Source organism: Acartia tonsa, chromosome 8 (genome assembly GCF_053477335.1).
Source record: "Acartia tonsa isolate MP-2025a chromosome 8, ASM5347733v1, whole genome shotgun sequence".
In the NCBI taxonomy this organism is placed as follows: Eukaryota; Metazoa; Arthropoda; class Copepoda; order Calanoida; family Acartiidae; genus Acartia; species Acartia tonsa.
Window position 1 is genome coordinate 2,340,560 of NC_137267.1, and position 27,761 is coordinate 2,368,320.

The window sequence follows — 27,761 nt, forward strand, 5'->3', positions numbered from 1 at the left end:
CCCAATACAATCTAACCTAACCTAACCTAAATTACCAAAAAACTTCTTTTATTTCAAATTAATTTTAAAATTAAAATGAGATAAAATAAGATTCTGTGCTTTACAAGGCACATTGAGGGAATTGCTAGAATGCAATTAATATTTTACGAGTCTAGGGGCCCAAAAATTATTATACAGTACAGAGCTAATAAATTCTAGGAGTAGGGGAGAAGCTACTAGTTTACTATCGTATTATAGAAAATATATTTTTTAGTCTGTTGCATAAGATAACTGCAGAACCTATGTTAAGTTCACATAGGTCCCTGGATGGTTTTTAGGCTAATTATTCTTTGGGTGGTTTAAACTATTTTCTGCTTTCCTATCACTTGGAATACAGAGCTCCTAGATGCTACGGGCGGCTTCACAAGTTTATTATAAGAATAAAGTATTGTATAGAAGTGGTATATCATAAGAAATTCACCATTTATTCCAATTTAAAGCAACATTTATACAAACACATCATAACAGTATAAACAGTGTTTTAAAAATTCAGCCAAAGGTATAAGTAAACAAAGATGATGACATTCATAAGTAGCGAAGTTATTAAAGCCATACGATAATAGTTATTTTTAATATTTTCGTAATATTAATCATTCTGTAAATATTCAATCAAATGGATTGAAATTTTTAGTTTCCCTTTTGGGTAATTTTAAAGTGTCTAAAATCAGCCATGTAACGTCATCAAAATGAGGGAGATGAGAGGAAATCTCCTAAAACTGGGATGGATAATACCTCATTTTTTGACATAGATGATTTTTAGACACTTTGTAAAGTTACCCATTTCGAAGAAAAAAAGGTTTGAAGACAACTATTTTGTATTTTAGGTGATGATGTATGAATCACAGTTTAATATATCATGCTGTAATTGATATTTTATCGTTTAAAGTACTAAAAATAATTTTAAGAATTTTTATACACGTTTGAAATAACACAAACTTAGCCTGGTGTGCTGGAAATATAAAAAGCAAATACATGGTGGTTCTCCTAGACAGCTATTAATATTTTTTACATATATAGTCTTTATATATATCTATAATACAAAGTAGAACGATGTCTGTCCGTCTGTCTGTCCCTTAAGATCTCGGTAACCACTGAACCGATCGGATTCTACTCTTCAGGGTATCTACCTATTGGTCCTGTGGTGGTTTTAAGCTATTTTCTTGGGGGGTGGGACACCCCCAACCCCCCCAAAAACAAAAAAAATCCCCCCATTTTTTTTTTTTTTTTTTTTTTTTTTTGTAAGAAATATCCTTGGTCCTTTGTGGAAGATTTCCTTTGTGGAATATTTCCTTTGTGGAAGATTTCCTTTGTGGAATATTTCCTTTGTGGAAGATTTCCTTGGTCCTTCTTATTATTTTTATTTTTTTACAAATTTCACCTTACTCTTTTTTTACCAACTCTTGGGGCAAAGCCCCTATAGGCTAGGGGCGAAGCTGCTAGTATTTATAAATAGTGCATGAATTTTCCGGCTGCTATTTAAGATAGGCAGCTGATTTTTTTGTGAAGCTTCCCCAAACTAATAAGAATACAGTCTATAACTTATTGGTTTTACATAAAATAATTAAATTCATCAAGAAACATGCAATTAACTTAGCTGCTAATAAAAATAGAAATCTTACATTCCTTGGACAAATTCACTGACGTCTATGCCTCTACTAAATTTGTCAGTCCTTCCATTTGTTTGCTGTTCTTAAAATTAAATTATAAATTGTTCTTCGCTACTTATAAATGGTATCATCCTTATTAAAATACAACTATTCGCATTACTTATAACTTCAGAGGAAATTTATATTTGATGAAAGTGATAGAATATTGATATTATGAACATAATTGTCCTTGTTTATTATCTAATTTGTAAATCCTGTGTAGTATTGTAAATTATATTTGTATGTTGGAATAACATGATAAATGATTTCAAGCCAAGCTACAATATTTTTTTTTTGTAAAAATAGGTTTTCTCTAAAAGCTTTAAATAAAAACTTCAATGCATGTCTTATCTATTATTTTATCCCTCAGATAAATTGCCTTAAAGTTTTGCTTTTTAATGTTGCATTATTATTCGGACTTTTTATCAGAGGGATAGGAGACATTGAGTTATGAATTAGAATCTTAGTGATACCCAATTTTTTTAAACACAATCTCTCATTCGTTTGATAAAAAACAGGAAGAAGGGCTAAAGAGGAAACATTAGCAGTACATTTTGAAAATTTTATTCGCTTTATTTATGATCATTTTGATTGGTTGTTTCAAACTAGCAAAATTAAACTTTTCTAATCCTTTTAGATCCCTGATATTAGTACATTTTATTATTCACTTATTTATCTATCTATTCTGAATTAGAATGCTGTGTAGTGGTGAGAAATTTCAAGGTGTTCTATTTTTTTGGAGTTCATATAACTTAGAAAAAAATTTTTTAGGATAATGACTACACTTTCTCTAGGACTCTTTCTATCTCTATTTTTAGGTCTCAATATTTATTATATAATAGTTCTTTGCTATATTTCCTCAATTAAAGCATTGTAAACTTTTATTGTCACTAAGGAGCATAATGGTACAAATTTCTTGGTTGATGTTGATTTTGGATCTAATTTGTAATTTTGAAGGAACAGATTTTATTTAGAATACACAGGTCTCCTCAACAAAACCTTAGATTAAAAAAAATCTCCAAAGAAACGGACAACGGGGCCTTCAAATAGGGCACAGTGGTGGTTAGAATCCGTTGGAGATTAAATCTTAGCTGCTCCTTCTTGCCAGATATTGCAATATGAAGTTTTGTAGTTAAAATGCCTAAAATTACAAGAATTCCAAGGATATATGCATACATGAACACCTTTATTCATCAAATAAAAAGGTGAGTTTAACATTTGAGGAGTTTAGATGTCTCTGTATATGTAAACTACACAGTTCCTCCCCATTTAGAAAATTTTAAAACTTTTAAGAAATTATTTTAACAAGAGTAATGAAAAAGGTACAATGTCCAGTTTATAACTTTAAGCTTTACCCTGGAACCAGTAGGAAAAAACCTCAGTTCAAGTTTACATATAGCTAAAGTTAATTTTTAAAATACTCTCAACCTCCTCCCCCCTCCAACCCCATCACTTACAGCCATAAATTTAAGGGGAGGGGGCGGGGGGGCAAATTAATAGTATTATGTTTTACTCAAAACTACTTAAAGTATTGTGGTAAAAATTTATATGTAAGATTCTTAGGCCCAAAGTTTCTGGAAATATTGTTGACTACCCCCCATCTCCCCCCCCCCCCCTCCTAATGAAATCTAATATGAAGGGGGTGAAGGGGCAGAGTTCTTTAGATATCACTAAAGAAATATATAAGCTTTAGTACTTAAACTTTAGTAGGCTTACAAATATTACTTTTACAAACATTACTGAATCCCCCTCCCCCCCCCCCATCTGTTGGAAATAGTGACTAATGGCATAGGTAAATAATATTGTGTATCATTTAAAAATCTCTAGAGATATTTCAACTTATATAGGCCCATATTTACTTTTATAAATATCTATTCCAACTACAACCCTACCAATTTAGTACAATTATTTTGCTGCATAATGTTCTCCAACCTATTGGACTTATAAAAGAAATATTGTCAACCCATTGCTCCTTTCCCAAACATTGAATAGGTAATTCATATAAAGCAATTTGGAAACTTAAAAGCTTTATTCCAAAGTTTGCTCCTTATTACTTTAGTGGTTCCTGAGTAAAACACAGGTGGTGAGATTGTATGGAGGGAGGGGAGGGCAAGCAATAATTTAATATTTTTTTTTATGGGGGTGGAGGAAATTATGCAGCAATATAATTTTTCTGGTTGGGGTTGGTTGAAGTTGGGGAAAGGCCAGCAATATTTGTTCAAGAATGAAGTAATTATGGACCTACTAAAGTTTAAATCCAAAAGCACACTATATCTTGAGTAATCTCATAGTAAATCACAAGGGTATTGCTATACTCGCTTCTATTACTTAATTGGAGGGGGGGGGGGGAGGAAGATTGTAAAGCAATACGGAGGGAAAGGGGGCTTGGAGGGGGGGTTTCAGCAAAATTTGTAAAAGTTACTTTTGACCTACCAAAGCATATCACAAAGGTTTGCTTTGCTGCTATAATTCTAGCGGTCTCTTAGTAACACAACAGAGTAGTACCCTTTCAACTGCAACCCTCCCCACTTTCTCTCTTTACAAAATGTTATGTTTTTGATTTATGGGGGGAGGGGAAGAGGTCAGCGATATATGAAAAAGTGCTTTGGGTCCTACAACAATACAAATCCAAAAGATTATATATATATCTATTAGTCTTTTAAAACACATTGGAATGATCTTCTGCCACCCCCCCCCCTCTCAATTAGGTTAGGATGAAGGGGAGGGGGGGGGGATAAGGTGGTCAACATAATTTGTACAAACTTTTGGCCTAAAAACCTTACATAAAAATTTTTCTCACTATACTTCAATTAGTTTTTTAGAAACACATAATATTATTATTATGCTCCCCCCCCCTCTCTACCCTAAAGTTTGCAGGTTGTGAGAGTATGGGGGGGGGGGGGAGCAGAATTACTAAAAACACTTGGGCCATATGTAAACTGCAGGTTTCAGGGTAATAGCTTTTAGGATAAAGTTGTAAATTGGACAAACCTCCTTAAGCTTACAGTACCTTATTTATCATTCTTATTTAAGTTAGAAATATCATTTATAGTAGTAAAAATTGTTTTGAATGGGGATGTAGTGTGTAGTTTACATATGAAGAGATATCTAAACTCGTCAAATGTTAAACTCACCCTTTTTATTTGATGAATTAAGGTGTTCACTTATGCATATATCCTTGGAATCCTTGTAATTTTAGTCATTTTTACCACAAAACTTCAAATTGCAATATCTGGCAAGAAGGAGCAGCTAAGATTTAATCTCCAACGGATTCTGACCACCACTGTACCCTATTTGAAGACCCCGTTGTCCGTTTCTTTGGAGATTTTTTTTAATCTAAGGTTTTGTTAAGGAGACCTGTGTAATATATGTATGTGTAACAGAGAAGGAGAAGTAAGCAAATTAAACTTTTTATTTTAGAAAAAACAAGGACAATTATGTCTTATGATTGTTAGGGTTAGCATTTTATAAAACATTAAGTAAAATCAACTTTAAGAGAATAGAATTGCACAACTGGTCAATAATTAATATATCTAAAATACATATTGTTAATACCTATATTTGACACAACTTTAAATTATATACATACATAAACAAGACAGCGCAAAAAGGCACCAAAATACATCATACAATAAAATAACCAATGAGAGGCGAGTATATATTTTACCATTGGTCAATTACAATGTATACTGGCCTCGCATTGGACAACTTTATTGTATGACGTCATTTTTTTGCTGCCATTTTGCGCTATCTCCACAGAAACTAACTTTTTTCAAAAATTACAATACATCTGATGAGATTCAACCTGTGAAACACAAATAAAGTATTCAGAATTCTATAAGAGACACTGATAATTAAATAGTATAGGAAATAATCTAAATTTCCAATAAGAGGCAAGAATTTTTGTTCAGTAAGAGAGATTTCTGAGACAAAAATTTCAAAAATAATTGGAAAGGTAGAATTCTTATAATTTAATGTATATTTCAAGGAATATTTTTTCAAAAGTTTCCAATGATAATATTTTACACTAAAAGAAGATTTTTGTACAACATAAGAATTAATATTTTTTCTCGTATTCATTCGAATCCGGTGGATAGGAACTGGTTCTCATCAATACGAAAAAACTATGTCTAGCATCGTATTATATACAGCTTTCTTCGTCACCTCGGGGCTAAAAAAACTAGTTTTAATCTCATAATTGTACATTCTATATCCGCGGAAAGCCGTTTATAATAAGATGCGAGAAATAACTATTCTTCTAGACATTTTGTTAAATAATCTCCTTCTTAAATTATATTTTTATAAATAAACAAGGGCAATAATATTTTGAGTTAGGTTAGTCATACACTCAATAAAATATTAACCTATTAGTGCCGAGCGCCACTTTTATGGACCGATCGAGCTGAAAATTTCAGGGAAGCTTTGTTATGGTAAAAACGGAATTCCAATTTTTTTGTTTTGCTCTAGTGGCGTGCACAGGAAAGTTGCAATAAAACCCGGTTTGGCGCGAGTAAAGAAACCATTCAGCATAGGTAACCGTTTTTGGCATTTTTTGGTGCTTTCCCCCGGCATTCAAGCCCGGTTTTGTCCTAAATACCCGGTTATTTGGCCCAAAAAATTAAAAATGTAATTTTTGAACGTCCAATGTGAGTTGTAGAGTAGCTAATACTACGATACGATCCGCAATTGAAAACTACATAACCTCATGTAATTGAGCTACAAGTAAGATACAAAACGATTTATATCACATTTAGTGTTTTGGCTATAGGTGCCACCCTTTTCAGTTAAAAAAGCCCGTTTCCTAGAAGTTTTAAAATTTTGATATTATATGTGGACGGGTATCTTTACTCGCTCCGAGCCGGGCAATAAAAATGGCGGGTATATTTACTTGGGCCAAGCCGGGCCAATATAGAACGTAAAAAAACGATAAAAAAATCATATAAAAAATAATAATTTGAATAAAACGAATTCACTAATGAATGTAGTTGCCAATAAACTTTAAATTTCACGAAAAAAATCAATAACTTTACTTCATAAACAAAAAAGTTAGGAGGGGTATTTTAAAATCACCTCGTTTTTCTTGGTTTTCAAATTTTGTTGAGCTATACCGGCAAACGGAAGTGAGCAAAACTGCCTGCTCCAGGGGGAAATGAAAACCAGGGTAGTAGAGGGGGGATTCATACTGAGAATGATGCAATCCTGAAACTGAGAACCGTTTTTTTTTGGCATTTTCTGGAACCAGGCGTTATAAGCCGGTTCGTCACTAATGGGTGAAATGAAAGGAAAACAAGTGTAAGTCCTTTTGAAATAAAAGTAAAGTAAAAGCCTTTAATAGTAACTTTTAGTTTTGTTACATAGGGGATTGTACTATAAATCTAATAATAAACCTTTTATATTTTTTTTTATTCTTTCTATATCTATTAATTTTTTTCCATTTAGCTATTTATCTATTCATCAGTCAGTCCATTTATCAATCTATCAGGCCATCTGTGATTTCATTGTTTATCCATACCTATACATATGTTTATTTGCATTAAAGTGTGGCCATTCTATAATAATAAATTTAATACTTTTTATGTGTCTATAGATATTTATGCACAGATCATTAATATTTAATCCATCTATTTATAAGTTTAGAAGTAGGTATGCAAGCTCACAGATTATTCTATACCTATATGAGCGATTACTTTTTCTGTTTTTTACCTTATGAATTATTTTCAACAGATTTTTTATAAAACGGCTTGCTTTATTGCATCAAGATCCATGACAGATCTATATAGGAAATAAACCTCTATAAATGAGCTCGAATCTTCCAATAGTATAGTGTTTAATACTCATAGTGCTCCAATAATCCATAATAAACTCTCATTGACCAGAACAATAAGACCCATTAATTTATTCTATGAAGAATAAATTATTTTTTTTTTATTTCATGTTGCTATTTGAATTATATTAACCCTTAACGGTTGGGGGGGGGGGGGCGTTGAACGCCCCCCCCATCCGGTTTTTTCTATCTCATTTTCTGTGTGTGAAAGATAAAGAGCCCAAACTGCTTGACTTTTTAAGTATGGGTATGACACATAACTGAGAGTTAAAATTTTTTGAATATCTCCATCCTGGCGGGCACAGGATGCCAGCAAACCTGGCAGGGTCATCCAGGTAAAGAACAAAAATTTGTTTTTGATTTAAACAAAGCATTTTATCTTACCAAAATACTAAAATATCCTCTAGTAGTACATTCTCATATTAAATACTGGTGTTCAAGTAAATTTCAGGTTCCAGGTATGATCCTGCAGGTCCTGATCCTCCAGGTCTCCAGAAATCTTTAAAATGCTCCTGTGGCCTCAATTTTTGACTTAGAGACTTCAAATTTAAAACTTAAGCTTTTCTTACATGTCTACATAATGTATTAAAATTTCATAAAGATCCGCCGCCGTTTTCCCGCCGACCGCCGACTGCGGCGGCTGGCAGCTGCCAAGTACAGCTGCGGCCGCTGAAACTTATGTTTTGATATTTTAAATATAAAATTTAAATAAAATAAACATTTTCTGCAAAAAAATTTTCTTCTAGCTTTAAAAATTAAAAAATTACAGCCGTTTGAAATTTTTAAGTAAAAAAGGACCTAAAAACAAAGGTTGTTAAATAAAAGGGTGAAGGAAGCGGAAATTGACCTTGACTTACGTAAGGTCGGAAATTCACCATAACACAGGGGACTTGCACAAAAAATTTTAGCCCTCTAGCTTTAATAGGAACTGAGATAATGAGGGGGGGCGTTGAACGCCCCCCCCCCCCCCCCCCCGACTGATTAAGGTGCGGCAAGGGGCCCGACTGTTAAGGGTTAAAGTATTAAATTTCTATTCATAAAATAAAAAAAATTTAATTTATAAAATAGTAAATCAAAGAAAACTTAGTTTTAAAATAATACTAGCGTTGCTTCTTTAATGTGTTCAGAAATGAAACTAAAATTTAACATTGAACTAAACATTTTAACCCTTTCAGGACAATAATTTGAAACAAAAAAATACTAAATCTTAAAATATTTTAAAGAAAGAGAGACAAAATTATGAATATGGTTTTAAATAAAAATAATAAAATTTAAAAAAGACGGAAGGAAAGAGAAGTGAGAAAGAGAAACATTTAACCTTTAAAAAATGATTAAAAAAAGAAACTAAAGTCGTAGTAATCTTTATGAATAGTAACTTTTTTGTAATTGGGTTGATATTCAGGGATATTAGACAATGGAAGAAAAAGATTAATATTCAATCTAGCCAACAGCGGGATAATTTTAGAACGCCGCCTCTAGTTAATTTATATGCCTATCTATCCATCTAAGTTCATTAGTTCATTGGTAAGTATGCAAGCACAGATTACTAATCTATATAACTATCTATCCATCTATTTGTAAGTGTAAAAGTAGATATGTAAGCACAAATTATGAATTTACATGCCTATCTATCCATCAGTTTATAAGTTTATATGCTTATCTATCCATCTATTTATAAGTTTATAGGTAGGTATGCAAGCGCAGATTATTAATGATTCTAAGAGTCTAACTCCAGAACTCTTTTCATTTAAAATTCTTCTTCAAGGTTCAAAATTTCCCATATCTGAGATGAAAGAAGAAAGAAATAAGACTAAAAGTTATTTTCATAGTTGAATACTTTCATATTTACAGTTAATTTTATAACTTACATTGGAACTCATTGTACTGTGATTAATTGTTGATTTTTTTACACTAGGAACCAAATTATAAGTATAAAGTGATGTTCTTCCTAAAAAGCAAAAATATATTTTAATATATCCCAATGAGCGGCTTTGCCCCTAGCCTCTAGGGGCTTTGCCCCAAGAGGTAATTTAAAAAAAGATATGTACGTGCCTACCGTGAGAATCATTACATCTTTTATTACCTACACAGTTGAAAAAATTGTGAATGGGTCGCCAATTTTCGCGCCTACCCAGCTTAAAAAATTGCAAATGGGTCACCAACCCCTAGGAAGAATTGCCATTAGACAAAACCCTTCTCCTATTTTTTTATTTATCAACATCAAAAATCTCATATTTTAATCTTTCCTTTGTATAAAAGCTAGAAGGCTATAAATGAAGTATTTTGAAACATACATATAATATTTTTTTAGCACAGGATGACAGCAAAAGTGGTAGGGTCATTCAGGAAAAGAATAAATGTTCTAGACTTCAATAAAGCATTAAAATGACCAAAAAATTAAATATTTTTTATTAACAAATTTCTTAAGGAATACCTATTTATTTTCCTAATTTTACATTTTTTTGTTGGAATGTATTGAATCTCTTTACAAGTAAGGCTAATGTAGTGGGTAAGATGGCTAGCGGTAAGGAATTTCTAGGTAAAAAATTCACACCAATTATGTAACAATTAAAAGATTTTTTAAAGAATTAAACATTAGATTAAAGTTAAACAAAAGCAAAATTTACAGCAAAAGGTCATAGGTATGTAGCAAGTCAACATTAGCACAACGTTAATTCATCATGACGCTCTAGGTACTTGATATTTCTACAAGCTACCTATCATCCATTCTGACGCAAAATACATAAATATAGTCTAAATTTTCAAGGAGGGAGGAAACTTTGGGCTCTTCATTACACTAGTCCCCAAAATTTTATAGTAACGTTTTTTATTGGTTTGTTTGACAACTTTGGAGACTTTTATTGAATTTTGATTGGTTGATTCATTTAATTTAGTGTCCAAACGTTTCATCCACTATTTCACTAATCTTCAGAATGGGTAATTTTGTGTATCATCATTGGGGATGTACATCACTTTATAGGCCATTGTCTTATCCCTTTAGATCCCTGCTAAATTCTTAAATTGATAAAAATTTTATTTTTTAGGTTATTAGATAATTAAATATACCATAAGTAATATTTATATAAAAAAACAAGCTAACACATTTTAAATTTGTTTACTTCTCTTTACACCTATCTTAGCAAAAAAACATTATTGAGAGTCAAAATAGATATACATCAAGACAATTATTTCCATAAGCAGTACACTCATAACAAACTAAGATGATGGTAACATTGAACTAATAAAGATATATATATATATATATATATATAGAAAAAAAGTTTTGAAATCAAATTAGTGATCTTTTTTGGAAATAGATATCAAATTCTAAATCGAAAATTGTAAGTAATCCTCTATTTTAAGATTCTCTTGGTTTCTTGTTTTTAACTTCCTTTTTACTTAACTACACTTTTCTTTTTGAGTTATGTAGCTACTCTGTAAATATTTTTGTCAGTCTGTCTATCCTTCAGACTATTAAGAAATATTTATACTGATCAAAATAATTATTTTGCGATTTTGACATTACCTTTCAGAAAAACACAAATTTCCTCATAATTATTAATCATACCATTCAACATATGTACATTATCTCAAGTTTCACTTAATAATTTTTACTGAAAATATCTTGATATTGCTGAGCTATTTAAAATGGATATAGTTATTCTTGTTAGTCTATACAACCCCCCCCCCCCCACCGTCTCCACCCTCCCCACTCCCAAGAGTATGATAAATGTCTGCAGTAAATTATCTTTAATAAAGAGAACATATACTGTAAACACAAACATAAATAAAATATACTTTACACCACTTTGAGAAAGAATCTATCCCATACATAGCAATGTTTGTCTGTCTGTATATCATCTTGATCTCTCTGTTTTCCCTCATATTTCTATATTTTTTTTACAATTAAGGTTTCTGGTCCTAAAATGCCCATCTTAATTTTCTTAATTTGCTTGGTAACTTTATCAAATTTAATTATTTTATCATTTTAAGAAGCTTATATATCATTATGTTTTCTTCCTTGTTTTATCTGTCTGTTCATAGTTCTACCTACATATATTTTTTTCTTCCATCTATTTACATACAAGACAACACACAGTGAAAACAAAATTGGATAATCTATAATCTATATGTCCTTCTTTCATTGTTCATCAGAATTTTTAAAAATGAATAAATGAAAATATAATTTGTATCTATGGAATTACAAATTAAAGATATAAATCTCAATAATTAGTTCAAGCAATAACAAATTTTATTCAAATCCATAAATTCATAAGTAAACCAAATCTGTGTTAGAAACTTCTTTTGGAAGCCAATAAGCAATAAAAAGGAAAGCAGGATCAAAAACTAAGAAGAGAAACAGATACAATCTTTCATAACTATTAGTTATTTTAATTCCTAAAAATACTTATCTTTAACTAGTTAAGTCAAAGTAAGTCTTTTGATTATTTTTTATTGTTTATTATTTACACTTATATACTCTTACATCTTTGAGTAAATTATTATTAAGAATGTTAAAATATTGTAATATTTCATATATGTAAAACTAATACAGAGACTACATCAGAAATTTAATCTACTGTTATGAATAAGCTAAATTTAGATATAACACTAATTGATATCAAAATAATGTTTTATGAATGTGTTATCTCAAAGATTAAAAAAAAAAAAAAAAATAACATTTTGATTAAAGTCCTCTTTTCTCTGATTAGTGGAATATTTGTACATATCATTTGATTCATTGTATAGAGGCAAAGCTAATTATACTCTTTTCATTGTGTTCTAGACACTCTGCAAAGCATATAACTCATGGAAGAGGGATAAGTTACAATAACACTTTTTTCCCTCCATATTCACTGATTCAGTAATATTTTATTTGTTGAATCATTATTTTCAGGTACATTTAAGTTTATTATCAACCTAATTTGAATTCCAAAATGCTATAAAAATCTCTATTACTTAAATTATTGTAACAAGTCAAGATGTATCCATTCTTCCTGATTTAGCTGGACATATTATTCACTCTCTGCCACACAACACAAAAAATTACAACATTATTTTTTCTTTCAGCATAAAGTGTTATTTTTTGTAGTCAGCTTCTTGTTTTCAATAATAGACAAATTGATATTTGTTTTAAAGGGAAACTTTTTTCTCATTGATTATTTCCTTATTTTAGAATTATTTCATACTAATAGTTAGCTATGATATTTGTGCAATAAATGTTGTCTAGTGTATAACAAGAGTGGTGTGCCAAATATCTGCTAGGCAAAAAAACCTTCACCACCTTTTTGTTGTGCAAATTAACTGAATTGCTACACATTTTTCAACACACAATGAGAGTCACAAATTTTAGATTGGCTGTACTTTCATATTCTAATTTAGTAGAGCAGCTACTCTGAACTTGTTCAATTTTGTATCATTATTTTTACTTAAGATAATTCAAATTTTATGATATCAAAGTTATTTATCTTTTTGCTTCTTTCCCATTTATATGTGTTTTTTTTTATATAAAAGTTAATTATAAATATAAACTTTTGCTTTTTCCTACAAATTATTAGGGTCTGTCAAGTTTTATGTTAAATAATATTTGTTTAGTTGACAAACAGAGTTACAACAAAAAAATGAAATTATTTGCCTTTATGACATAATTTGTAAATAAAAGATTAGAAAAGAAAATACTTGTAGAGGAATTCTTAACTATAAAAATGTAAATGTTGTTCTGTTTGTGTGGTGGGAGCTAATTCCCCCTTATCCCATGAATATTCAAAGGTCGTGGGTCTGCCATTTTCAAGAAAAAAAGGATTCAAAACTTCAAATTTTCTTGTTTTATGAAAATAAAATATAAATATATAGGCTAAAAAACTATAATTTTAAAGAAAATAAAAACTTGCAAAACACAAATTTAAGATGTACATTTTCTAATATTCTATCTTTGTTTCACAAGAAAAAATAATTCTATACAAACTTGGGTTTGTAATTCTAAAAGTATTTTTTACAAAATAACAATGAATAGTAACCTAGTTATTTGTAAAAATGAATTTGAACTTTGTAATAAAATAAAAGTGAAATAGTTCCTTATATAAAAAAAGTTGTCTTTTCTGAAAATTTTAAAACTGAATATATTTTGTATGAATGGCTATCTTTTAATTCCAGGAATAAGATTTGGTCTGAATAGTAAAGAGTATTTCCAAGTATATTTGCAAATATATGATATTGATATTATCATATACCCTTCCTCCTATTACAATTTTTCTTATTTCTACAATTACTGTTCACAATAATTTAAAATTAAATTCTTTTAAGTTAATTTAAGAGAATTAGTTGACAGCATTTATTTAGACAAACTAAAAGTTGGTGGAGGGTAGTTCCTTTACAGATTTTAAACTTTAAACAATTTTGTCGAATTCCCCCATGAATCTGCTCAGGACCAGTACTAAACTTTCCTACAAAATTATAGATTGATCAGTTTAGCCTTTTCTGAGACATTATCTGACATATACTGAGAGGAAGCTATATAGAACTGATACAAAAAATTAACATCTACTTTTAATGTATTTTTAGATTTCCTCGATTTTATTATATTATGCTTCTACTATAAAAAAAAGAGATTTTTAATAAAATTTTAATAAAAAAAATGATTTTTTTTGGTCATCCAAATATGATAAACAAAACATTAATCAGGGGCAAATAAATTTAAAATTCATACAAACTTTGCTTTTTTTAGAATCTAAAATGTTATTTTTCAATGTGCACATAAGATGTTCAGTAATGGAATTCTTGAAACACTAAATACATTCTGTGAATTCATCCTTACAAATTCAGTTTATATATCTCACACATTCATGTGTATGTATACATTACTATAACACACATCTCTTTACTTAGATGTGGTTTTGGCTAAGTAGAATTTACCATTACTTTACCCTGTAATTTAATCTAATATCCTACTCATGTATCAGATTATGTAGTAAAAGGTAAATGACTTTTAGAATATTATGATACTCTGTTACACAAAGATATATTTTACATAAAAATATAAATATTTATGCTAACAAGTTTACAAATAATCAAAATATTGTAATATTTTTCATAAACTTTTAATAAAAGCAATATTGCATGCAAAATATTTTATCCAAGCAAAGAACATTATTAAAGCTATAAATTGTGGCTTTTTAGTGCTGAATACTGGTTAAACACCACATACACATGTATATTTTCTCATATTTTCCCATCAAGGTGAGTTTCCATAGCCTCCTCTTATGTTCCCCTACTCATGCCAAACATTTAAAATAAAAATGACACTTTAAAATCACGTAATGGTAGCAACGAATATGCCAATATTGATTTTTATATAAAGCAATCAAAGATTATTCTTTAAAATCTATTTGGGTTAATTTTATACTAATTTTTAACTAGCTAAACAATTATTATGAAGAAACTAAGGGGTATTACTTAAAAAAATGTTTCCTAACAGGGAAATTTTACTTATATACATAGTTTCAACATTAGGCTACCCATTAAAACATGTAATTGCCCTGTTAACTGCTAGTGAAGTTCATGTTATACATACATTACTTTCAATGAAAAAGAAATTTACAAACTTTTTTTAAAATTTAAAGCTAAAGTTCTAAGAGCTATATTATATACTAGCGGTTACGCCCCCAGAGGGCTCTAGGGGCACTTGAGGCGGAGGGTATTTGATATTCTAACTTCTCATTTTAGATTTAAAAAGAAAAATTTTAAATAAAATTTTGAGGGGGGAATTTTTTATGGGGGTTGGGTGTCCCCCACATTTTAAATTTTATTTAAAAAAAATGAATTGAAAAAAAATGGAAGGGTGGTGGTACCTTCCCAGGACCTATGAGAAGCTATCCTGTTAAGGAGAACCCGATCGGTTCAGCGGTTAGCGAGATCCTTCAGTACAGACACACAAACACACAGATACACATCCTGTTACTTTATTATAAGGATATTAACCTTTCAGAATATTATATTTACTAAAAATACCTTTAAATAAGCTTAATTTGTTAAAAAAAAACATAAAGAAAAAAGTACATAAGTTAATTCACTAAAACACCTGCAAAATTTGACACTAATGATCTTTCTAAAAAAAGTAATTGTCAGAGCAAATGAAAATACTTTTGTATTGGACATTAATGTATCTACTTAGTTAGCAAAGTTAGAATTGGAACAAATACAAAGTCATGTCCAGTGATTGAGATCCCTGTTATAGTTACTATCCCAGGTAAGTTATTCAAAACTTTTCCTTAGATATATTTTTGTTTAGAATGTTGATAAGTTGTCTTCTGTATTTTTGTTTTAAAAACCAATTAGATATTAATATTTTTTCTCTAAAAATACGCCATGCTGCTCCAAACCCTGAACTTGGAAGAAAGTTGTTTACATTCAACTTTTTAGTTTGTCCAACTATCTAGACATTTGCTTCTTTACTATTTAGATACTTTCTTTGAATGCTGTATAGGAAAAGTTAATTGATAATTACAATTGCCACTATATCATTTCAATCTATATGAAAAACAGAATGTAACAAGTTTATTTATAATTCTCTAGAGAGCATTTATTATTTTGTATATGTCACATATTAAAATCATAATATATACTCTTAGGACATAATCCATAGTTAAATCATTTCCCAAGTTCTTATCTATACATTTTTTCCTTTTGATATTATTTTGATATTTTAAAGAAATTAGATAAAAATTTATTTTAACAACTCTGTCCTCTTTTTCCCTAGATCTATATAGAGTATATCAATATGTATTTATATTTATTTTTGATTATTGACAAATTAGTTGTAGACTGCATTGAATATATCTTTCAAATTTGAACCTTATCATGTTAATAACCAGATATATTTAATTAATTTAAAACTAGAGAGATATTAAGTGGCTAATAAGTTTTTTTTTAATATTTGAGAATACTCTAATTATATCTCAATTATTGTTTGACTTTACAAGTAGTATGAGATGCCAAATGATAGGGGTGATCAGTTTAATACTTGACACAAATGTTATTTTCTTCACTTGACATTAACAAATTATCATTACATACAATAACAACATAGCTTATGTAATATGGTATTAAAAAAATATTTGGGTAAAATCTATAAATGTTTGAAGTCTGTTTGTAAATAAAATATTTGTATCTAGTTTGATGTATAAATTTTTAACTCTTGCTCATAAAAAAAGGAAGTAATTATTTTTTCAAAAAAGGCAAATCTAAAAAATTATTAAGTTATTTGTTTTTAGCAAAGTATCTCAGAAACAAATCTTTAAAAGATAATTTCGGTTTGAAATTGTACCTATACACTTTACTGAGGCTAGGGGTGAAGCTATTGACCTTGACCCTAGTAGAATATTAAAATACCTTATATAAAAGAGGATTACACCAGAATATGCAAGAATCCTAAATTAGGTATTTTTACAAAACGAAATATTTTTAAACCTCTAGGCAGCTTCCAGACATAGCAAACTCATTGACCCTCTAAAAAATTACAGGTTTCTGGGATAAATAATTCTCTAAAAATCAGGAAAAAATTACATATTCTTTACTTTTTATAATGTTTTGAAATTTTTGTGGTAGGTTTTTGAAAACATTGATCCTGGGATGCATAGAGAAAAGAAAACAAGGCTTACCATAATATGCACCAGAAATTTACAAAAAAATATTTAAGTTAAATTTAAAATTTCTTTCCTTTCATTTGACTTCTATTTTGAAAAAAGGCTATCTTTTAATTTAATTCTAGTTTTTGAACTGTTTACATATTACACCATCATAGCCTAAAAACAAGATCACAAATATTCAATACAGATTTGTGCATTTCTGTTCAATGATTTTATTGCATGGATGTTCAATATGGGGACCTCAGTATTTGGAAATGTTGGTAATTTTAAAACTTGACAATGAAATCTAAAATAATTCAAGTTTTTAATTTAAAAACACTACTAGTTGAAATTTATTCTATGTATACAGGAAATATTTTAAAGATTTGCCTGATAAAGAAATTATGCTTCATACAGAGTATTGATCTAGGAAAATTATACACTATATTAAGATGATCATCAAAGGCTATTAGTAACCATCCATTAAAATTTTCTCAATTCTTTGAAGAAGGAAAAATACTTATCACAATAGGTCATATTTTTGACGAATTATCATTTTTGAGTTATCTTCAATATATTTTGGTCAGGATTCTGAAATGAAACATAACCCCATCCTGAGGTCCTCAAAAGTTCAATAATGCATAAACCAATAATCTGACTTCTTTGCACTTGCAGTTTTTTTCTTTCAATTTTCTCTATTTGATAATATTTATAAAAAGCTTAAAAATAAATTTATTTTGAAATTGCGGCATCATCTTTATGCATCCCATAATATTTTTAAAATAATTGATTAGTAGTTATTATATAATTAACTCATGCCAGTATGATGGTACAGAATTGTTACAAGTTTACATTGCGCATTTTGGAAAAAATATCATGTACCAAATATAATAAAATATTTTATTTAAAAGAAGCTATATAGATGAAATATCAAATCAATATAATATAATTTTTGGAGTAATATTTTCATATGACCAAATAAAGCGTACCTAAACTGCAAATAACGAGTTAGTATCTTATCTGGATGGATTTATTATTACTTGGATCTTACAACAGATTTTCTTGCTCTGTAATAAAGTAAAAATTGCAGTGGGTAAAAATGACGATTCTCCCCATTCTCTCTCCTCCTACTATAAAACCTGACCAATAAACAAGTTCCTTTTCAGCAAGCTAAATTGACGACAATTTTTCCTGTGTCATAATATCCAATTTTTGTCTACGTCCATTCTTATGCACAATCAAACATACAGGCATCTGATGAATTAAAAATTATTATTTATCATTTATTAATAAAATAAAGTTTAATCTACAAATTCTAGTATGATGGGATAAAAAAAAAACTGGTTGTAATCTGCTGTGTATTATTCCATTATGATTAACATTTTTATATTCGTAGAAAGCTGGATATAATACGATGCTAGACATAGGTTTTTCGTATGGATGAGAACCGTTTCCTATCCACCGGACTCGAATGAATACGAGAAAATCAATTAAACAGGCTTTTTAATCTTCTCAGCATTGTCTGAATGTGCCCTCATGATGGAGCCAATTATCAGCTTCTCTAATCTGATGACTGGACTCTCGAATGCCAGGTTGAGGACCATGGCCAGAGACATGGATATGATCAGGTTGCACAGGTAGAAGGTCACCAGCAGGTGCAGTGACAACTGGGCTGTGAAGGAGCTGAAAAATAACATTGTTTAAATGATTTTGAATTCAAATAATTAGGAAATCAATGGTGCTTTTAATTAGAGCTATTTCAGTAACAAGGAGATCTTGTGATTTTTTGAGAATTACAAAAAAAACATATTTAGCATATCAATAATCACTAGCGGCTACGCCCCTTGAGGCCTATATGAACAATAAAAGGAATTCGACCCTCCACTATCTATTTTTTTACAAAAGTATTTTTTTAGAGGAATTTTGTAACAGTGGCGTTTTATGTTGTTACCCTACTGAAAAATAAATTAAATACTTTCCTGGACATTTAATAAGCGTCATTGTAAAGAGAACCACATAATCCAGCAGCTAGTGAGATCTTAAGCTACAGATAAACATCCTACTACTTTTAAATAAAGATACACAATAAATATATAAAGATTAAAAAAAATAAAATGTTCCTACTTGAAATAGAAGTTAGCCACGTATATAACAACTGAGTGAATGAGGTAAGTGGTGAATGATAGTTTGGACAGAGGCAGGAAAAACTTTTAGCTAAGAAAATCATTTATCATTCCACCATATCCTGGAAAGTAAGAATTATCTTTTAATGGTCAACAACTTTAACATATTGGTTTAGAAAAATGAATGGAAATGTTGGAAATTAGATATATATTTACTTTTTACTTTTTTTTGCAACTGCTTGCTTTTTAGTCTTATCCTAATAACTATTTACAAAAATAACTTAGAAAAACCAACCATTTGATTTTAGGATCTTTGTTTAGAAGTACTTTGAACTTAATCCATGCAAAATAACATTTATGGGTGCTTTCCCTTTTGAATTGAAAATAAGGGCGGGGATGTTAATTTCCATTGCTGATGGCTCTAACCCTGCGGGAATACTCAATACCACTAAATCTAACCTTGCCTAATGTTAAGACAAACATATAATTAACGAAGGAAATTTTTTGGCTTAACTAGGCAGCTCAAGGGAAATTGCCAATTTATGCTAATGCTACAATACCTTTAGTACATGAGAATATGACCCATGCCAGGGAGAAACCCCATGCCATCCTGGCAAGCCCATTGAACAAAGTGTATTCCAGGTTGGACAGTTCTCCACCAGTCTTCTCATGGTACAGCCCGTAAACAACTGCAAACGCTGACAGAAACGCAACCTGTAAATTTATTTTTTGTCTAAAAATGTTCTATAACAAAAAAGTTTGCAAAAAAAGGAAACGTTAAAAAAACAGTTGATTTTAGACTGCATAGACACTGTAAGTTTAGACTACTTTTGTCCAATTATTCAGATTTTATAGAATCTAGAATTTGTATTTACTTGGATGCTCCAAATAATCGATATAGTATTTGATATTGCCCCAGATTTCCATGTAAGTAATACTTGCAGCTGGCTAAGATAACAATTCCCCCATTTTTCCTCTTTACCCCATCCCCTTTCCCTCCTACTAGATTAACGAACTGACTGACGAATAAAAGAGGTCCATAATAGCAAGTTAAATTGACAAAAAGTTTCCCCTGTCAATATATCCATCCATATCCTATATCCAAAACTATAATACTATAGATAGAAAGAAATGCTAGTCATATTATTTAATCTCCATGGCGAGAGGGTTGCACTAGTCCCCAAAATCTTATATGACGTTTTCTTATTCGTAGGCCTAACAAACTTGCGGATTTTTTTTGATTTGTTGGTTACTATTAGTTAAGTGTCCAAACGTTTCATCCACTAATTGTAATCTACTAAAAGGGTAAATTTGTGTTTCATCATAAGGGATGTACATCAATTTATTAGCTACTGTCTTATCCCCTTAGATCCCTGGTTATCTCACCTGCCAACCAATAACATTGACAGAGTTAGGAATTTTAATCTTCTTGTTCTTTGTATAATGGAGAACATAACCAAGGAGCAGGCCTTTCATTTTTATACAATATTTAACAAGAATTATGTACATGAAAAGTAACGTTCAAAAAATAAAAATTAAAAACAAATCAAAATTAGTCATGCTTTTTAAAAAGGTTATATTATATGAGAAATATGGACTTTGCTACTCAGATTTTGTCAATAAAAAGATAACAATTATAAAAGTTTCTTGTATATAGAACAGATATAATTTTGTACTGACAATCTCACTGGTACCCAAAGTTTTTTAACCTCTTATTTATTGGCTCCAAAAAAATGTTTTCCTTTACCTGGATTTTATTATTTGGTTCCAAAATAGTAGTGTCCAAACTTTTTAACAAAAAAATTTTAATCTACAAAAGGTGTAACTTTGTTTATTATCATAGAGTTTTGGAATCAACTTATCTTTCATTTTCTTATCCATTAAGATTCCTGCATTTAAAACCATAGGAACTGGATCTTACTATCTGTATTTCTTATTTATATTGGTATTAAATGTTATTATTCCTATTAGATAAGGTTGAAATCTTGACCAAGGTTCTTTGTAAAGTCCAGGTAAATGACCATATCCAAGCTTAAAAGATTCGGGGGTTCCTAAAAGTATTTATACTGTTGTTATACAAAACATGGTGAAATGGTAAAAATGTTATTTATAACTAAATAGTTGTGCCTTGCTTTGTGCATAATTTTTTTATCTTTGCTGATACAAAAAGTTCTGACACTTCAAATTTGAGGATAGAGGAGGGGCTAAATTTATAATTTAAAAGAAAAACTGAAGAAAAAATGCCTGTTGTGAGTAGTTTTTCCTTATGGCTGTTTCACTTTGGAGGGTGGAGTTACCTTACCTTAAAGATTGGTAGAGGTTAGCGAGATCTGATGCTATACACACACACAGACATCTTATTAGTTTTATATAAATATAAAACTACGTCTTACTTGATGAAAAACCATCTCTGCCCAATTTAAAAGTCCAGGATTCATATATTGGTGGGAAGGTTGCTCCAACTAGCCACAGAAACCACCAGGTCATTCCTCCAGCTACAGAATTGGACCACATAGGGTAGATTACTGAAATTATGAATATTAAATTGAAAATAAGACCTTGATAGCTTTCTTATTTATGCTTTTAGAAATCAACTTATGTTTTATTTAATATCTTTCTTATTAAGGGCTTGCAGGGTTAGGGCACCACAATTATTTTATATGCCCCACATTGTTAGGACAATCTACAGGGGCTTGACAATAAGATAAAGAAATATCCCCCCTCCCCCCATTCCTAGGTTGTTTGCTGGCTAGGAACTTTAAAATCTGCAAAACAGAACGAAAAAAATAATACGAACAGACAATACAGGTAAAGTTATAGAAGAGCTTAATCTAAATATTACCTAACAAGGATATCCAGAAGAAGATCATATCACAGCAGGTGTACCACGTCACTTTGATGCAGTCATTACCATGCTCAAAAAAGTTGTTCAAATAAACCAGGTTGGCCCAGCCCCAGTTGACACAGGATTTCTAGAATTTAACAATCAAAATGGGGAAGAAGAAGTATGACTGGCTCTAACACTTTTACTTTTCATTTTAATAATTGACAATACAATAATGTTTGAATAAATGATTGCATTTCTCTCACAGTCTTAAAATCCCTTATTGATCTCAATCCCTCCAACCCCCCCCCCCCCCCAACCCTTTTCTATTTTTAAACAAATTGAAAATAATTGGAGGAGGAAGTTTTTTGTTTGTTTCCTTGATGTTAGGTTATGAAAAGTTATGTTGAGTAGAGGGGGCCCTGAATGGTTATTGTACTATAAAGGCTCCACAGGGTTAACCCACCTGCATGGGTTTGGCTAAGAAAAAAAAGGAGATTGGGGGTTCAGTCCACAATAGGTACTATATACAAAATCATCAAAATTATGAACCTTTTGATTGAGAGCTAACCCATATCCTCTCTGAGAATATGAGACAGATGTTATGGCAGGTAGACCAACTATGTAGAATGCTGTTATCAGGGCCAAGGGTATTGTTAATCTAGAAAATAATAATACTGATATATCTCAGGATCTATAATATCTTTTTGAATGTATAATTTTAAGAAGAAAAAATGTGTTTCTTATGTTTTGAACATATATTACAACCTAATGTTATATACAGTTAATGTCAAAAGCCAAGCTTTATTGCATTAGGATTAGGTTCTATTTTGAGATTTTTAGCATGAAACATACTAGGACCTAGATAGCTTTTAAATTTACATCAATGCTCTAGGATTAGGCTGGATCCAGATTAAAATTTATAGGAAAATCAAATATTAAATGTTCATAAAAACAAACCTAATATATCTGTGAACATAGAACATCACCAACTTGATCCTTCCATCAGATCTGTCTAGCTCTTTGAAAGTCAGATAAGAAACCAATAGACCACTAAAATGTAATTATTTTAGTTTATCTTTATAATTGTAAATATAATTGTAAATATCTAGAAATACAAATTTTATAATGCTTGCTTTTTATACTAACCTGAATAAAAAGAAAGAATCTACAGATGGCTCTGCATGGCCAATTGCTTCAAAAGCAAGTCCAAGACTGCCATCATAGAACTAAACATTATGCAATATTTGTTATCCCAGGACGCCATTTTCTAAGGGCTAACAAAACAGGTTTTATCTCATAATTTTTAATTTGTAGTACAACAGAAGACTGTCTAAAATAAATACTTATTTGAATATTGTGAAAAGTAGGTACCATGGATACTATTATGATTTTACAAATATAACTCATACTGAATATATTACCTTAAATAACCAAGCAATATTTCCAGCATTCATGGCTTGGGAAGAGAATAGAAAAGTATGACCCAGAACAACCCAAGTCATGCTCAAGAACCTCATTCCATGCAAACAACTTAGGTCATCTCTTACTAAGGATTTTTGTAATTAAAATTAGGGTTATTTGTATAGAATAAAATTTCTTTAAACTTATATTAAACCAGAATAACCTGTATTTGTTGATATTATTGACTTGAAATTTGTATAAACAGAAAAACTAAGCACCAATTTCAATCCTATAATTATAATGAAAATTGTATTTTTTCTAGTATCTAACATGACTATAACAAGAAAACCTGGTAAAGGTTTATTGTAACTAGCAGCTATATTTTTTTTAAATTTTTTTATTTCATTTCTATGTTTTGTTCATGTCTCTACGTAAAATCAAGACTATAAAAAAAATCAGTTTTTGGTGCTTTCTCTTGGGAGGGTTTTGGTACCCTAACCCCAAATTGTTATAAACCTTCCCAGGACCTATGACAAGCTACCCTGTAAAGGAGAACCTGGACGGTTCATAAGTTAGCAAGATCCTTTGGTACAAACATACAAACAGATAGACATCCTGTTACAATTATACAAGGATACAAGGATTACAATTATACCTATACTTTGATTTTGTTTATCTTGTGGATTGCTGAAAATTGTAATCAGAACATCTATTAATGTTCCAAGGAATAGGAATATAGCAAAACCAATAAACACCACAACAATAAATGTATCTAAGCTTGCCCATTCCAATTCAGTCTAGAAATTTAAATTCAATTATTTTTTTTAATGATTTAAAAATATATTTATTACAAGTATATAAATGATTTATATTTGACAAAAGATTTTAATCCGATGAAAATCATAAACAAATCCAACAACTGATTTTTTTACTTGGATTTACACCAAACTACTTTGTACTGTAATAAGTGAATGCTGTAGCTGGATAAAATAACTATTTCCCACTTCCCACCCTCTTTAACACAACCCCTTTTTTCTCTCTTCTGGATAAACAATCTGACAAATAAATGACAGAGGAATTAGGGAGCTAAATAATCCAGTAAAAAAATTACCGATTTGTCCATACAGAAATATCTATTGTTTTCAATATAGGGATCTATATCAATTGAATTGAAATTTGTCACCCCAAAGAAATGGTTGAGATTTTTCCTGCAAAACATAATAATTCATTTATAAAGTATAAATTTTTACAAAAAAAATGAAAGGATGAAGAATATTACCCAATATCATCATATTGACAGGCATATGGTACACACTGACCAACTCCTGCAGGGTGGGCATACTGGAGATGTAGCAAACCCCACATGGATATGATGTATTTCACTAGTATTTAATTAAATTTAGTTATTTTGCAAATTTGTAATAATAAATATTCAATAATAGTTATTTATTGTATTGTATTTATCCCTGGTTTTAATCTTATGTATGTAAATTGTTTTCAAAGCAAAACAGGAAATAACTTTTTTTTATATACCTATTTCATACAAAATTTCATCAGTGGTTGAATTTGCTTTTAATTCTGTTTGAGCTGATATGATAGCATTAACAAACTCTTCATTCTCTTCTATTATTCCCCTACAGCAAATAGTAATGTCTATGTTTTTACCACTGTTTGCATTTATAGAAACATTAATTTGAAAAGTGTTTTGTTTTCATCACCTCAAGATGTGACTGTTCTTTACCATAGCAAATATTCTTGGTGATTCAGCAATTGTTTTGGCATCTGATTTTGTTGAACTGACAAATTTTCATAATTTTAGTTTTAAGATCATAAAGTATTCTTTTAAGGTACAATCATCTGTTGTTTAACTTATATAGGGTTTAACTTACTCTACAGGAATGAGAAACATTGCCAGGCAATGTTTGCCACCAGCATTAACACAACCCAAAGGACTTCCAACACTGAATGCATATCCTGCTGGAATTTTGACTTCCAGGTTTTGAAATAATGGATTCTGAAAAAGCATGTTTTTAAAAATACAGTCAAGTTTTTTTCAACTTTTTATGCTCAATAACAAAAAAAACTTACTGAACAATCAATTGCGCCTGCAGCAATATCACAAACTTTCTAAAGATTCATAAATTAAAAAAAATATTTTAAGATTAGAATACTCAGAGGAAAAATTTTAAAGTATGAAATTAAACATGTTCAATTGTTACTATAGTAAAGAAATTAAATACCAAGGGGACGAAGTCACTAAGCATTCCCTCCATAGGGAGTCTTCCAGTAGAATCTATTCTTATCAAGGCTGAGTCAGCCCTGAAATTAAATAAAAAGTTTTGAAAAGTAAAATATTGTTAATTGCAAAATCATTCAAATTAAAAAGTGTTGATATTCAATATATATACCTTGCTTGACTGATACCCATGATGGTGTTGTTGAATGCGGCTGCCTCTGCTAGCACTTCATTAGCAAAACTTAAAGTTATGAATAATTATTACTCTTGTGGTATTTAAATTTATAAAAGTTTTTAAAAAAACTTTTAAAAAACTCCAATATTACTTAACACTAGCTTCTTTACAAGAAGAGTGAACATTCATGAGAGGTGTAAAAAGAGGCCACAGTCCAAATTCCTGAAAAAAAAATAAACAATTTCTAAAGTATTTACTTAAGACATATAAAATAGAATAAAAATTATGATTTCTATAAGAATAAAACTTACTGTACTGTCATAATTCAAAACAGGAAAGGGATTGCTATAATCTTGGCTTTCACACAGTTTTATACTATACATACAATTGACATATTTATAACCCAAAAAGTTCTACTTCAAAAAAATTTGAATACAAGTCTACTTCCTTGTTAAATTACATAAAAAAAACTTGAATTTAATTATAAGTATGTCTTTTCCTAAAGATAAGCACAAGATATGAAATAAAGTTCATCTTCATTTCATAGTTTAAACAAAACTAACATTTAATTTAAATATGAAAACATTTTTATGAATCAAATAATAAGGAAGACAACATTCATGAATAGCAAGCCACAAAAATATTAAATGATACATAAATATTAAATATATCAAGTAGATAGTCATAAATCAGCAGAATTGTCTAAGATGATTTTTGGAGAAAATTTCATTTAGCAAAAAGCTACCTGGTTCTTAATCTATTCAACCTCAGTATGTTCTAGGTTACTAGCTATAAGTAAAAACATTATTAAAAAGAGATTATCTTTAAAGACAGCCTTTTTACCAGTCCTCAAAATTTTTAAGGCATATTAAAATATATTTAACATAATATCATTCAAAATATTCATGACACTTGTCTTGCATGAAGTAAAAACTATCTTCAGATTTAACAATTCAATAATTTATGAATATAATGACTTAATGAAACAGACAGTACAGGTGTATCCAAATAGAAAAAGAAAAAAAATATTTTATTTTATTCAATAAATTTATTATACAAATTAAGGTAATAGATTCTGATGAGCTTTTTAGTATTCGAGAGTGTTTTAAATCAAGTTTATAAATATGTTAACATATTTTCCGTACAGTTTAGTAATTTTTCTTTATCTTGTGACTCATTAATGGCCAATTCAATAATTCTTTATCTCTTCAATTAAATGTCAAGTTATAAATTCTTAATTTTTTTTTATAAGGGTAGTTTTATAATTTAATAATATTAGATAATATATTAACCCTTAACAGTTGGGTTTCCTTGCCGCACCTTAATCGGTTGGGGGGGGGGGGTGACGTTCAATGCCCCCCCCCCCTCTATTATCTCAGTTCCTATTAAGTCTCCTGACCGTTAAGGGTTAAATGTAATTTTAGATTCCTAAAAAAGTTGAAAATACATTGCAAAAGATAACTGTTTTTTTTTCTACAACAATCAGTCTTTCTTACAATTCAATTTTTACTTTATAAAGCTAAAATGCTACACACCTATTTTAGCCCCAACTGAATTTAGTTACTCAGGTTGCCAAATATAGTAGACTCTATGCTATATCATGCCAACAAAACCATACAAACTATCATAATAGCCATAATAAATCTAAGATGGCTAATATAATAAACTTTGCAATTGGTTATGCATGATTTTATCTAAATATTTATAAGGAATTTATTTTCAGAATTGAGAAAAAATATGTTTATCTAAACTTGTCTAGAAGTTCTTTCTATTTTTTGAAATGTTATTATTTTTTATTGCCAATTAAGTTCTAACTTATATTACAGTTATTAAGAGAAAAGAGAAGATTATTGAAACTAGTTTAAAT

At 29.8% G+C, this 27,761-nt stretch overlaps 1 protein-coding gene across 1 annotated transcript; it reads right to left on the reverse strand.

Annotated features, from left to right (window-relative positions):
* Positions 1 to 18,387: 18,387 nt before the first annotated feature.
* LOC145325351 (nose resistant to fluoxetine protein 6-like) lies at positions 18,388 to 26,272 on the reverse strand. The gene is made up of 22 exons (XM_080168353.1): positions 26,206 to 26,272; positions 26,046 to 26,116; positions 25,892 to 25,960; positions 25,724 to 25,802; positions 25,572 to 25,610; positions 25,373 to 25,497; positions 25,202 to 25,279; positions 25,017 to 25,117; positions 24,763 to 24,865; positions 24,595 to 24,691; positions 24,139 to 24,280; positions 23,707 to 23,772; positions 23,504 to 23,628; positions 23,229 to 23,308; positions 23,040 to 23,132; positions 22,632 to 22,740; positions 22,098 to 22,227; positions 21,649 to 21,780; positions 20,642 to 21,306; positions 19,816 to 19,969; positions 19,257 to 19,377; positions 18,388 to 18,815 (listed from the first exon to the last, which is right to left on the reverse strand). The coding sequence occupies exons 2-19, from the start codon at positions 26,081 to 26,083 to the stop codon at positions 21,176 to 21,178; spliced, it is 1,737 nt and encodes a 578-aa protein (XP_080024479.1). The 5' UTR covers positions 26,084 to 26,116; positions 26,206 to 26,272; the 3' UTR covers positions 18,388 to 18,815; positions 19,257 to 19,377; positions 19,816 to 19,969; positions 20,642 to 21,175.
* Between the last annotated feature and the right edge of the window lie 1,489 nt (positions 26,273 to 27,761).

Excerpts from the sequence above, each read along its gene's own strand:
- LOC145325351 (XM_080168353.1), bottom strand. The coding sequence starts at position 26,083 with ATGAATGTTCACTCTTCTTGTAAAGAAGCTAGTGTTAA. Across the intron at positions 25,803-25,891 it reads ATGGGTATCAGTCAAGCAAG|GGCTGACTCAGCCTTGATAA; the intron begins GTATATATATTG and ends ATTTAATTTCAG. Across the intron at positions 21,781-22,097 it reads CTTCTGGATATCCTTGTTAG|TAATCTACCCTATGTGGTCC; the intron begins GTAATATTTAGA and ends TCATAATTTCAG.